Source organism: Gracilinanus agilis, chromosome 5 (assembly GCF_016433145.1).
Source record: "Gracilinanus agilis isolate LMUSP501 chromosome 5, AgileGrace, whole genome shotgun sequence".
NCBI lineage: Eukaryota > Metazoa > Chordata > Mammalia > Didelphimorphia > Didelphidae > Gracilinanus > Gracilinanus agilis.
In genome coordinates this window covers 34,977,542-34,992,259 of record NC_058134.1, presented here as the reverse complement: position 1 = coordinate 34,992,259, position 14,718 = coordinate 34,977,542, and the positions used below count along the sequence as shown (strand labels likewise).

Genomic DNA, 14,718 nt, shown 5'->3' with positions numbered 1-14,718 from the left:
AGTCACTTAACTCTGTTTGCTTCTTGTTTCTTCATCTGGAAAAGGAGCTGGAGGACAAAATAGCAAAACATTCCAGTGTCTTTGACAGGGAAACCTAAAATGGGGTCGCAAAGAGTAGTACACAATTGGAATAGAACCTCAAAAGTACCTGACCCATAGTAATTATGGCTCACTCTTGTGATGTAGCACTTTCATGCTTACGAAACCTTATCCTCCCACTAACTTTCTAAAACAGAAAGAATAAGCATTATTATCCTCATTTTTCAGATTAGAAAATTGAAGCTCAAAGACCCTAAAAGGACATTCCCCAAATCTCACAGCTAAAGTCAGAGCCAGAACTCTCCCTTACTTATCCTCACCTTCTACACAATACACAGTGTCATTCCCAATATGAATTCATGAATGTTGCTGCTATTACAGGATAGAAGAATGAGCAAACAGATGCCATGCCATAAATCTGCTCGAGCTAACCAGCTCTCTAGTCCCCACCAGAAGGTGCCACATAACCTAGTTTATTGGAGTAGCATATGCTGAAATGGTAGGAATTGATTGGTGGTCTCTATATACTTTCATTTTATTTCAAGGTAATGGTGCTTTTCTCATTCATTATATGATGGTTTCTTTTTAAAAATAAAATGGGTGAATGCTACAGATAAACATACATGTTACAGATGGCATTTGACTATCAAATTACAAACAAGCGTAAGTTATAGATGGCGGATGGATGACTCACAGACAGTTTCAAACTAGGAAAATGGTGGAGTGCAATACAATCACACAGAATATTAGAGCTCAGTGGGTGCTTTGAGGGCATTTGGGAGACAGTAAGATGTAGAAGAAGAAGGATTAGATTTGGAATCAGGAGAATGACTTTGAATCCCATCTCAGACATTTACTAGCTATATGACAACAGAAAAATGGCTGTCTTACTCTAATAGCACCTACCCCCTCCACCCAGTGCTGTGAAATTCAACAATGTCAAATGAAATAATATTTGTAAAATAATGAATGGAAATGTCAGCCACCGTTATCTGGTCTACTCTTCCCATTGTTTAGATGAGAAAACTGAGGCCCAGGAAGGTATAGTCATTGGACCAATGTCAGAGGGTTAGTGGCAAAGTAAGGACTTTCCTTGTACTTCTGACTTGTGGCCCAGTGTTTCTTCTAACATAATGGCAAGGACTATGATTTTTACCGTTAGTTTTAGAAAAAGCATAGCACTGTCCATCTTTACTAAATGAAAGGAAGACCTGATTTCAAACCCAGCCTCAGACACTTCCTAGATATTTGACCTTGGACAAATCACTTAACCAGTGATTTTCTGACACAAAGATCCACTGGACCAATTAAAGAAGGAAATGGCAAGCCATTCCAGTATCTTTGCTAAGAAAACTCCATGGATAGTTATGTTCATGAAGACTCACATGTGACTGAACGATACTATTTAAACGCAAATTTTGTTGCTGTTTTTAATTATTTTACAAATGAAACAACTGAACCCTAAAGATTTTAAGTGTCTGGTCAAAGTTCACAAGGGAATAAGTGACCAAATTGTGATACAAAGCTCAGTCCTTTGACTCCAAATCCCACATTCTTTCCATCAGGATATATTGCCTCCCTGAGCTATTTCTACCCCTGAGAGAGATTCATTCATGTATCAAACATATATGGAGGGCATATACACTATGAAAAAAGCAATAGTTATCAATGAATCAAAGAAGTGTAAGATGAATGATCTTATCTTTCAGAATCTTATCATCTGATGAGAAAATATATCTGATCGTGGAGGTTATAAGGAACCACTGAAATTTATTGAATGAGGAGAAAGGGGAATGGAGAAATAACATGGTAATATTTTAGGAAGATTAATTTGACAGCTAAGTAGAGGATGAACTGGAGTGAAAGTGACCAGAAGCAAAAAGGATAACCATTGGCTACAGCAATAGTCCTGCTGTGAGATGATAAGGGCTTATACCAGGGTGGTAGCAATGTAAGAGAGGAGAAGGAGGTATAATGCAATGGTTAGATCAAGAGAATTTGACAATAATTGGATATGAGATGAAAGTTGTAAATTCAAAGAACTATATGGATGGTGGTACAATCTAAAGCAAAAAGGAATAATTGGGCATGTTGAGTTTAAGACATCTACAGGATCTCAATTTTGTAATGTCTGATATGCCATTGGAGGTAGGAACCCAGAAGTTAGAAGAGAGGTTAGGAGTGGATAAGTAAATCTGAGAATCACTAGCATGGAGATGGTAACTAAATTCATCAGAGCTAATGAGATCACCGAGTAAAATTCTACATAGGGATAAAAGAAGAGGGCCCAGAACAGAGCCCTAGTGAATGCCCACCCTTAGTGGGCATGAACTGGATGATGATCCAGTAAAAGAGACTTAGAAAGAGAAGTCAAACAGATAAGAGAACCAGGATGGAGTGATGTCAAAGAAACTTAGAGAGGAGGGAACATCACGGAGAAAAGAGAGTGATCCTCTGTGCTAAATGCTGCATAGAGGTTAAAAAGGATAAGATTTGAGAAATACCCATCAGATTTGGCAATTTAGAGATCATTGATAATTTTGGAGAGAGCAAGCCAATTGAATGATGAGTTAAAATCCAGTCTATAGAAAATGAGGAAGGTAGTGAGAGGAAGGAAGTCGAAGCATGAAATTTAGGTTGCTTTCTCAAGAAATTTTACCACAAAAGGTAGAGGAGAGATATTGGATGACAAATATCAAGGATGAACAGTTCCAGTGATTGGTTTTTTTAAGCACGGGAGAGATATGGGTCTGTTTGAGAATAAAAGGGAAGTTGCCAGTAGACAGGAAGATATTCAATATGAATGTGTCGGGAATAATAGAGAGAACAACATGCCAGAGAAGATGGGATAGGAAAAAGTTAATTTGTGCATGTAGAGGGGTTTACTTTGGCAAGAAGGTCACCCCATCATTTTCTTCTGTGGAACAACAGGATTATAAAGTAGCAGAATGCCTGTGATTGAAGTTAGTAACAGCAACAAGAAACCAAATCCAAAGTCTTTAAAGACAATGTGACCTTTTACAGCCTCAGAAAGTATAATAAATATTGATGTTTTAGTGCTATTTCTTCTTTCAATCCTTTTGCAGAATCAGCTCTCTAAATCCACTGTTTTTTTAAGGTAAACACAATTGAAAAAGCTAGCAATACTTTATCTGCAACAAATATTTATAAGTGTATTAACCCAGAGTTTCATTGATTTATTTGGTCATTTTTTCTTTTTCCTTAAAACCAAGCAGAAATTATTTCTTGATATGTACCAGAAACATTTCACAGAGTGACAGAAACTCAGAAATGGAAGGGACCTCAGATGGAGATGTACAATCATGCAGTAAAAAGAGACCCGGATTTGGACTTAGGAAATCAGTGTTCAAATTTCAGCTCTGCTCCCAATTATCCATTTAACCTCTCTAAGACCCAGTTTCTTCATCTATAAAATGAGAATTTGGAAAAATGACCTCTAGCTTTAATGACAGAATTTCAAAGTTGAAAGGAACTTAAATAGCTATTTAATCCAACCCATATGAAAAGAACTCCCACTCCATATACTTAACCAGCTATGATCTAATCACTGCTTAAAGGTCTCTAGTGATAGGAAACCCATGACCTCTCAAGGTTTCCTATTCTGAGCTTTTCCATATATCAAGTATAAATTTTCCTGCTGGCATCTTCCTCCCATTATTTCTAGTTCTGTTCTATAGAGTCAATACAAATAAGTCTAAACACTGTTCCACATGAAGATCTTTTACATAATTAAAGGAGATAACATGTCTCCTTCCATGTGCCTATGTATCCCCAGTCATCTCTTTGCCAAACTAAACTTCCCCATATCCTTCACAAATCTTGGCATGGAAAAAATTTGAGGCTTGTCACCATTTTTACCTTTTTCCTCTAGGTACTCTCCACCTTATCAATGTCTTTCTTAAATCATGATACCCAGAACAATACTTCAGATGTGTTCCTGCTAAAGCAGAGCACAGCAGTGCCATCTCCTCCTACTTATTTGTGAGAGTTCTGCTTTTTATATAGAGTATTATATATGCATATATGTATGTACAATTATATATTATAGCATTTTATATTATGTATTAGCATTTTGAGGTCACCATATAACACTGATAACTCCTATTGAACTTGTGGTCCCCTAAAAAACTTCTAATCATTTTGGTAAAATTATTATCTCACTGTGCTTCCTCTGTCTTGCACTTTTCAATTAATTTTTCAATTCAAATTTAAGGTTTCATTTTTCTCCCTTTAAATTTCATCTGAGATTTGTCCCAACTTTGTAGGCAATAAAGAGCTTTGTGATCTTGATTGTTGTCCAGGGAGTTATTTATCTTTCCCGGCTTTGTGTTATCCATAAAACAGATAAGGCTATCATCTATGCCTTGATCCAAGTTATTAATAAAAGGTTTAATCCCCTCCCCACAGGGTCAAACACAGATTAGGGTACTCCATTAGAAAACTCTAAGTCACCTATCACAATGCCTGTCATAGATCAGATGCTTAATAAATGCTTTTTGACTGCCTGGACATTCAACCAATTCTAAATCTATCCAATTGCTCTAGTACCCAGGCCACAGTCTCTCAAACTTTTCTACAAGAATGGCTTGAAATATTTTGATGATTGCTTTGCTCAAAGGCCCAGATATTCACAGAATTGCCTAACTGGCGAGTTTAATAATTAGTTTCAAAGACCAAATAAGGTGTGTCTGTCATTGCCTGTTTTTGATAAAGCCATGAGAATTATTTATGGTTAGAACCCTTTCCAGAGTAAAAACATTGCTATTTCAGAATTGAAGATACTGAATCCCAAGAAGGGAGTATGACTTTCCCAAAATTATTTGGGTAATAAGAAACAGAGCTGAGATTTAGACCTAGAAGATTACTAATCTTTTTTGTTACCAATTTTGTTACCAATTCTTTCCCCCACTCTAATATGTCTCTGGGCTCTGTCAAAATTAATGGTTATTGGCAAATAATTGTGAAGCTGAATAATTAAGTAACTGATTCAATAGCTCTTAAGCACCCAGTATATTCCAAGTACTGTACTAGGAATTGTGGATATACAAAGATTAAAACAGATGATGAATACCCTCATGATGATTATAATTTAGCAAATTGAATTTTTTTCTAATTATCAGCATGCAAGTCTGAACACATATGAATCACTGATATTAATAAATTAATAAGCATTTATTAAACATTATCTATGTGCCAATATCTAAGGGTACAAATTCAAAAGCAAAACAGTGCATGTCCTCCAAAAGCTTCCATTCCAATAGTGAAAAATAGAACATGATGACTGGCAGAGGGGATATCACAAGGGTTATCAATAAAGGGATCCACTGACACATCATTTCCACTAGAAATTAATTCATTACGAATATTGGAGCAGGATTGAAAAGGAGGAGATACTGACATAAATGAGCAAAGTAAGGGAGAAAATGATTAAGGTAAAGAAGAGGATGAATGAGCCCAGGGAATTCAGGACCACAAGATAGGAAGTAATTAATGAAGGAGAGTGAAAGAATGTACTATATGAATTATTGGAAGGAAAGCTCATTACTCATTGGAGACAGGATCCTGGGTGAGTGTTAGTAATTATAATAATATACTGCCACCTTACAATAATGGACTTCTCTGAGAACACAATGAATTTTACTAGCATTATCACGTTGATTTTAAAGAAGTCCAGATAAGTGAGATAGACATGTTGTAAGATGCATGAGTGATTTCAGGACACTTGTAGATCATTGTGTAAATTACCAAACCAGTTCAACAGGCTTGAAAAGACTAATAAAACTCAATCTTAACTTAGAAGCAAAGTCCTGCCTTTCAGAGTTTTCATTTATATTGTTTTCCTAGTTTTGTTTGCTTCACTGAATCCTCCTACAAATCTTTTCCTGGTGCTCTGAATTCCTTATATTCCTCATTTCTTATAGTATATTTTCTCATGACATTATATACCTTGGGCCACAGTTTATTCATTCATCCTCTTATTAGGTAGTGTCCAACTTGTTTCCAATTTTTGCTACCACAAAAGTGCTTCTCTGAATGTTATGGTATATAAATTTTCTTTTTGTCTTTTACATCCTTTGGTCTCTCACCCCATAGAGGCATTTCTTCATAAAAGCATAGGGATAGCTTAGTTTCTGTCATATTTCCAAATTATTTTCTATAATCATTGAAACAATTTGGAGCTCTAACAATGTTGTATTAGTGTGCTTGATTTCCTTTAACTCCTCCAACATTGACCATTTCCATCTTTTATTATTTTTGCCATGTTGAAGGTTTGCAAAATGAAGCTTGAGAACTTTAATTTGCATTTATATATCATAACAATTTGGAGCTTACAATGTTTCTCCTGCAAGCTCTTTGTTCACAATGACCTTGTGAGTCTTACAGCTTCTTAATAAATCCAGTCAGGACCATGGATAGATCCCTAACCTTTCTGTTCCTCTATGATGTGTTCTTATGTACTAAGGAGAGAAAACGTTCCTTTTTAATGTTCAAATTGATTCCAGGGATTGAAGGTTGGTGTTTCAAAGTCTGAGTTTGGTCTAAGAGTGTTTCTTCTCCCTCCACCTTCTTTTCCTTTCATGTGTTTTAGGGAAAGGCGATTTAATTGGAGCAAACCTCTCAATTAAGGACCAAGTTATTAAAACAAATGCAGATGTGAAGGCACTCACCTACTGTGATCTCCAATGCATTATCCTCAAAGGACTCTTTGAAGTGTTAGACCTTTACCCAGAATATGCTCACAAATTTGTGGAAGACATTCAGCATGATCTCACATACAACCTTCGTGAAGGTCATGAGAGTGATGTAAGTATTTTAATAATTCTACAATTCTTATTAATGTCAGGGACCTGATAAGAGTTTCTGGTTTCATTTATCACCATAAAGGCAGATGTGGGGACCCCTCATCAAATATCCACTAATTACTTTGGAAGAGAGAATTTAGTCACTATTTACAGGCTTAAATAATTTACCAGACACAGTGACTATAGTTTCTAATTTGCCTTCTAGAAAACTGTTCTTTACAGTTGATATCTCTCAACTCCCTCTATTTCTTCTCTGTTTTTATATAAACTTGCATCCTTCCCCTCCCCAAGACATTTAACCGGTGAGACAGGAATGTGTGATTTCTGAAAAATTAAAAATACTCATAGCAAAGTAAGTTGTTCATCTCCAACTTGTTCATCATCATACCAGCTTAAAATGAAGGTTTCTGAAAAAATATATAAATGATGGCCCCTAACTAATAAGAATAAATATGATATGATAGAGATTTAACTAATGATAATAATAGCTAGCATTTATGTATGTTAATGTTTGCAATGCACTTTTACAAATATTATTTCATTATATCTTCACAATCATCCTATGAGGTAGATACTGTTTTTGTTACCATTTTAAAGTTGAGGAAAATGAGAATGAAGTGAAGTAACTTGCCTTGGGCCATATAGCTAGTAAGTTACTGAAATAGGATTTGAACTCAGGTCTTCCTAATTCCAAGACTGCACTCTATCTACTGCACCATCTACCTCCAGGTACAGAGAATGTTATGTTACTATGGTCTTCTAGTTCCTGATGATGCAGAAAATTTGTCCCAGGCAAAATAGAAAGGGAAAAGTGTGATGTTGGAATTGAAGACATCACAAACACTTAGAAAATTATATGGCTAGTGTGTTTCAATTTATTTAAGCATCTGAGCTGTCAAAATGTGTGTTCCTTTGCTTCTTAAGCTGATCACAAATATGATTTCATTTGATGTGTCAGAGAGACAGATGATTTAATAAAAATGGTTGTTGAAAAGCATACCAGAGCAATATAATGTGGTTTAGAAACCACAAGGTGGATATGCTGTCTAGTGCAGGAAGACTGATGTATCCCAGATATGAGTAAAACCAACTGTGTTTCACTGACCTTAGCTGTCTATTTGTCTTTCTGAAGCCCATAACCTCTATTTTGTTTTGTTTTTAGGACTCTATTTTGTTAGTTATTAGGGTCTCACTAAAAATAGCATCATCAGAATATTCATGATGTTTTCCCAGTGGACTTTTACTTTGTTGGCCTTCTGCTTTATACCACATATCAGTTTTCTGGCAGATAATGGAACTACTTAGATGTACTACCAGTTATTATATGCCTTATATGTTAAGCCAATAGTAGGTCCTTCTCATTCTATGATTTATAGCTTAGAATATCATATTATGTACTGTACCACTCCCAGAATTCTCTTCATGTATTGGGTTAATGACTTTTTTGCTCTACATATTTTAAGTAGATTATGTAGAAATTGGTTTTCACAGTCACAGAATCCTTTTGTGGGTGACTTCTATCAAAATATATTGATGATTGTTTCTAAAGAATTTCAATGGGTCATCAAATCATCAGATAATATGTTAGAAAGGGAGGCTAATTTTTGAATTATAAAGACCCACCCAAAAAAGCTCTCAGCGAGCTAAACTTTTAAGTTCAATAAGTTCAAGATAAAATTTAATAGGGAAAAATACAAAGTTGTACATTTTTGTCAGATACATACATAGTGAGACAACAAATTCATTTGCAAAAAATGGGGATTTTAATATGCTACAACCTCAATCAAATCAATTAGATGCTATGAAAGTAAAAAAAAAAGCTAATGTACTATAGCTTCCATGAAAATAGCATAGTATTCAAATAGTGGGATATAATAATCCATTAATAATTTGAACAGCCTGCATCTAATGCTGTGATTCAGTTCTGAGAGGTAACTTTTAGAGAAAACATTAGTAAGAGAGTAAACATATGAAGGAGAAGACAAACCAGAGCAAATAAGACGATCAGAGCCATATTAATGAGTACTAGTTACTAAAAATGGGGACAATATTAATAATTACTATTATTAGTTATAGTATTTATTTTGCTTTAAAGTAGATAAAACACTCAAATGTTCTTTACAATGATAACTGTGAGTTATATGATATTAATATTCTCATTTTACAGATGAGAACACTGAGATTAAAAGTTAAGTGACTTGGTCCTGAATGACATAGCTACTAAGTATCTCTGACAGGATTCAAACTCCAGTCTTTCTGACTCCAAGTCCAAATCTACCTATGATATCTAAAAGTTATTTCTCTTTAGCCAAGAAAAGGGAAAACCCATAACAAACATATAGCTGGGTTAAAGTTTGAAGTAATGGTATATGGGCAAGGAATTTGACTTTTTCTACCTGGCCATATAGCATGGAATTTAGGAGCAAAAGGTAGGAGATACATACATATAATTTTAGATTTGACACAAGTTAAAATTAGACTTTTTCTATAGTAGAGGAGTCAAGCCTGGGACATAGACTTATCCAGTTAAATCCATATCTGAAAAAAAAACCTCCACCACACATACCTAACAAGCAACTATACAGCTTTTCCTAGGAAATCTTCTATGAGAGAGAATCCACTAACTCCCAGATAGCACATTTGTTTGTTTCTTTTTTGATAACTGCGACTTATCCACCCATTGCACCTATGGTACTCATATCACCTGAGGCCACTCAAACAGAAAAAGAATTCTGATCGTTCAACCCTGTAAATATTTATTAAGCCCCTATTATGTGTCAGGCATTTTGTTAAGAGCTAGGGATATAAAAAAAGAGGCAAAAATCAGTCCCTGCCTTCAATATAATGGAGGAGACAATATGAAAATAAATAATTACAAAACAAGCTACATACAGAATAAAGAGAATATAATGAACAGAGGGGAAGCAATGAAATTAACAGGGATTGGAGAAGGCTTCCTGTATAAGCTGGAATTTAAAGGAAGCCAGTGAAGTCTAGTCAGAGTGAAGGAGGGATGGTATCCCAGGTGACAGCCAAAGAGAATGTCCACAGTCAAGCAATCAAATGTCTTATTTTTGGATAAGCTAGAATATCAGTGTCACTAGAGCGAAGAGTCCATGTTGAGGAGGAAGTCATAGGAAGACTTGGAAGGAGCATTGAATATCCAGTAGAGCATTTTGTATTTGCATTTGTAGCCAATTGGTAGCTCCTGAAGTTTTCTTAGTAGGAAGGTGACATGATCAGATTTGCATTTTAGGTAAATATAAAAGCAGCAGAATGGAGAATGTATTAAAGTGGGGAGAGACTTAAAGAAGATAGCCTCACCAGCAAGATATTGCAGTAATCCATGGGTGAGATGATAAGAGCCTGAGCTAAAGTGGTGATGGTGTCAGAGAAGACAACCTGATGGCCAAAAGCATGAGTCTAGAGACCAAAAATGGAGAACAGAGTTTAGTATCCCATTTTTGCCCACAATATAGACCAAAGTGTCACAACATTTGAATCTGAGAAGCACCAGAAAGGTTATCTAGTCCAGCCCCCTTGATTTGTAGATGAGTAAAATGAGTCCCAGAGAAAAATGGCCCATCTAGCATCTATTGGTTAGGAAGTAGCAAGTTATGGTTTGAATCCATGTTTCTGAATCCAATCCGCTATTCATTCTACTAATGCAATCCAAATGTTGTACAAAATATTTTCCATTTTATAAAAAATTGTATAGTATGGTCTATACTGAGGACCGAATGTAATCCACAGGATATATCCATAAAATAGTGAGATTTCTTGGAAATAAAATTTTCATTGGTTTACCAGGTATCTTATTGTACCCCTATTACCATTTTTTAATTTGTTTTGGAGAAGCAAGAAAGACAGCAAAACTTCTGGAGAAACTTTTAAGAATGTCAACCCACCCAATAAAGACTTTGCTCAAGGACAAGTCAACTTGGAAGTGACATATATATGTGATAAGAGAATTATATCTTCTAGAGCAGTGATAAATTATACATCTCTACCCTGGCAGTATCAACACTGCAGCTAATCTAATTCTCATAGGAAAATTAATTATACCGTACAAAATATTTGTGTAGGTCGGTGAGAAAGTCAGCTGCCACTGCTTTGACCCATGCTAATTATGCATTTTCTGCACTGTGTAGGTTTCTAATATTTACCCTCATTTAGTCCTTCTGGGTGGCCTCAATCACGGAATAGATTAACTTATGTATTTCTGTCTGGGCAGATTAGAACAAATTTTCTTCACCAACTTCTTCCATTAAACTTGATCAAATTGATTTTAGTGCCAACTCATTTGTTTTTTCTGTTGGTAAGTAACAAAATTGAATTTACCTGAAAATGAGATTTTAGATTTATGATGATAAATTATTAAAATGACTGCACAGCACCCAAAAATCTATTTGTAATATAACAAACTAAAAATACTACTATATTTTCACCTCAGTGAATCAAGTAGGCCATGGGGTGCAGTATAAAGAGTACTGGCGTTAGAGGTTCTATGCTCAAATTTTGTCACTGACACTTGCCACATACATGACCTTGACTAGGTTGCAGTTTCCCTGAGCCTCAGCTTTCCTTATCTGAGGAATTTGGACAATAGTAGCATCTTCCTTCTAGGGATGTTGTGAGGATCAGTTTCCTGGCCATTTTCTCACCAGCTTCCTTTCCACCAAGCACTGTACCATTCTCCTGCTCCCCTCTTTTCTATGTCTAGAGCCATAATCAAATCAACACTATCACTGTTCCTGGAATCTTCTCTCCTGTAGTCCCACTCAACAACCCTGTAACTTTCCAAATCAAACTATCCCTCCCTGGTCACCATGCATCTGTGTGTGCTGTCTCTTCCTATTAGAATGTAAGCTGCTTGAAAGCAGTGGTTTGCTTAAATGTCTGTTTCTTCAGCACTTAGGACAGTTCTGTGCATATAGCAAGTGCTTCTGTAAGTGTGTTTATCCATCAATTCATTTGGACTACACAAAGGAGGTCTTTCCTATTCTTCATCATCATCATAACAATAATAATGGATGACATTTATTTAGCACTTTAGGATTTCCCAAGTTCTTTACATATGTTATCCTCTGTAAGCTAAGTGAGATTTCCAGAGAGCCGAGTTCCATGTAGGCGGAGTGTTACTGTACTTATGTTGCTAGCCTCCATTTCTGGCATATTTAGTTTTGTATTTGTAGGTACACTTCTAACACTTTTTATTTTGCCAGTATGCTTCTCATTTTTCACCAGCCAGAACGTTTAGCATCCAGGGGACATACTGGAAAAAAGGAATAAAGGCAACCCAGCAAAATATCGAAGGATACTCGTGTTCACTCTTCCTTTCTCCTCTTGCAGAAGGTCAATAAGCATTTATTAAATATTTAGTAGGTGCCAAATACTTTGCTAAGCTCTGGAGATACAAAAGCAGAAAATATTCCCCTGGGGAGTTCATATTCTAATAAAAGAAATAACATGCTAATATGTCTCTCTCCATATATGTGTGTTTGTGTATATACATATATATACATTCTTGCTATGTGAGTATATGTTGTATGTGTCTCCATGTGTGTTTCAGCTTGAAAATATATGAGTGTGTCCCTCTCATGATTCAATGGAGCTGAGAGATATCACTCTCCTCCATGTACACTATGACCCAGTGATATTATCCTCACTTGTAAAGGATGCTCTGGTTATCCCCCACACCTGGAATGGTCTCTCTTTTCATCTCCACCTCTTGGGTTCTCTAGCCTCCTTTGATAATGACCTCAGAACCCATCTTTTTCATGAGGTCTTTCCCATTCCTCCTAATCCACTCCCACTCCTAATGCCTTCCCTACATGATTACCACCACCCATTTACACTGTATATTTTGTACAGATATAGTTGTTTACATGTTGTCTCCACCATTCAAACGCAAACTCCTTGAGGAAGGGGATTGTGAATTTTTGTGTCTTTTTATCCCCAATGCTTAACACAATAGTTGGCACCTGGCAAATGCTTAATGTATCTTCACTGACTGGCAAACACTGTATGTTGGGAAAATGGAAGGATATCATAATTAGTTGTTGATTCCCTCTCATTAATAAAAGCATTTTATAACATTTTAATGTTTGCAAAGTGCTTTACAAATATTATTTCATTTCATTCTCACCACAATCTAGGAAATAGATGCTATTATTACACCCATTTTATAAATGAGAAAACTGAGGAAGGCAGAGTTAAGTGACTCATCCAGAATCACATATTGTCTGAGGCCAGCATTGAATTTAGTTTTTCCTGACTCAAAATCCTGGTATCTAGCCACTGTGTGACTTATCTACCACCATGTTTGGATGTTATTCAAATGAAGAAGTTCCAGAATGTCCCTGGATAGCTTATCTTCTATGACCTAAAGCAATGGTATAGACATGCTGTGGCTTCTCACTTTTTTATATAGAGATAAAATGGCATATCATGCATCATTTTGCCCTTTCTCAATACCAGCAGAATCTTTTTGATCTTCCTTAGAAGAGTAGAAACTTCTTAGCCTGGCTTTCAAAGCCATCCACCCTTATGCCATACCCTGTTGTTTTTCTGTCATTTTTCAGTCATGTCCAACTTTTAATGCTCTAATTTGAGTTTTTATTGGCAAAGATACTGGAAGAGTTTGCAATTTCCTTCTCCAGTTCATTTTACTGAAAAGGAAATGAGACAAAGAGGGCTAAATGACTTGCCCAGGATCACAGAGTGAGTATCTATTGAACTCAGAAAGATGAGTCTTTCTGAATCTAGGACCACAACTCTATTCACTGCCCATCTTTCTCTATAATTCATAGGATCATAGTTTTAGGGATTAAAGAGACATTAAATATCAATAAGTTAAACACATTCATTTTACATTCAAAGAATTTAGGTCCAGAGAAATTAAAGTGATTAGAATAAATACAAACAAGTGTTGAGTGGCAAAGCAAGATATTTTTACCCACAGCCTCTGGTTTTAAATCTAGTTTTCTTTCCATCATACCACACTACTCTGGCCTCCTGTATATTGTTCCCCCTTTATTTTCCCACTCTTTTACCTTTGCTACTGATTTTCCTTATGCCTGTGAGGCATTCTCACCTATATCTCCCCACATTAGATTCACCACTATCCATTCTAAACTAACTCAACAGTACCTATTTCCAGAAAAATTTCTTTATACTTTTCATCTCCACTTAAAATGGCCTTCCTCTATTCCCAAACCTCATATGACATTTTATTTGTGGCTCTCTAATGCCATTATTATATAATCTTGTGTACCATAATTATTTATACTTATGATTTATTGCCTTCTGGAATGTAAACCTCATGAGAACAGGGTCACTGTTTTATTTAATTTTGTCTTTCTTATTCCTAAGCATGGTGTTCTATACATAGTCAGACTTTTAGTAGTTACAAGGTAAATCCAAAGAACTTTAGTTCCATTTTAATCTTTAATTCCTAATTGCTTTAATTGAATTGAAGATTTAATTGCTTAAATCAACACTAAGACTTTGGGGATACCTGGTATTTAGTAAAATGGATTATTATTACTTTTTAAGAAGTCATGTCCCCCAATTGGATACCATTATTAAATTTTGAATTTTGTTTCTTTAAAAAAAGTAAGAGTGATCTTCAAAAAGTATAGAGTATGCAATAAAGAAATAAGTAGATTTTTAAGATTCAATCAAGTATTTATTAAACACCTACTGTATGCCAAGTGATATAAATACAGGGGCAAAGAATGAAGCAGTTCCTCATAGTGATAGAAGTTGCCAGGTGAAAAGATGACTAGACTGTTTCGTACAGGCAGTTCTTTCCAATGATCTGCATTTAAAATTTCTTACTTAAAAAGAAATA

The 14,718-nt window shown here is 35.5% G+C and overlaps 1 protein-coding gene across 1 annotated transcript in view; it reads left to right on the top strand.

The window, feature by feature from the left end:
• The window catches only part of KCNH8 (potassium voltage-gated channel subfamily H member 8), a 400,722-nt gene that overhangs the window by 326,493 nt on the left and 59,511 nt on the right, over positions 1 to 14,718 (top strand). Inside the window, exon 11 of the mRNA XM_044678889.1 lies at positions 6,650 to 6,864. Within this exon, the coding sequence (XP_044534824.1) occupies positions 6,650 to 6,864 (215 nt within the window). The remainder of the gene's footprint in view (positions 1 to 6,649; positions 6,865 to 14,718) is intronic.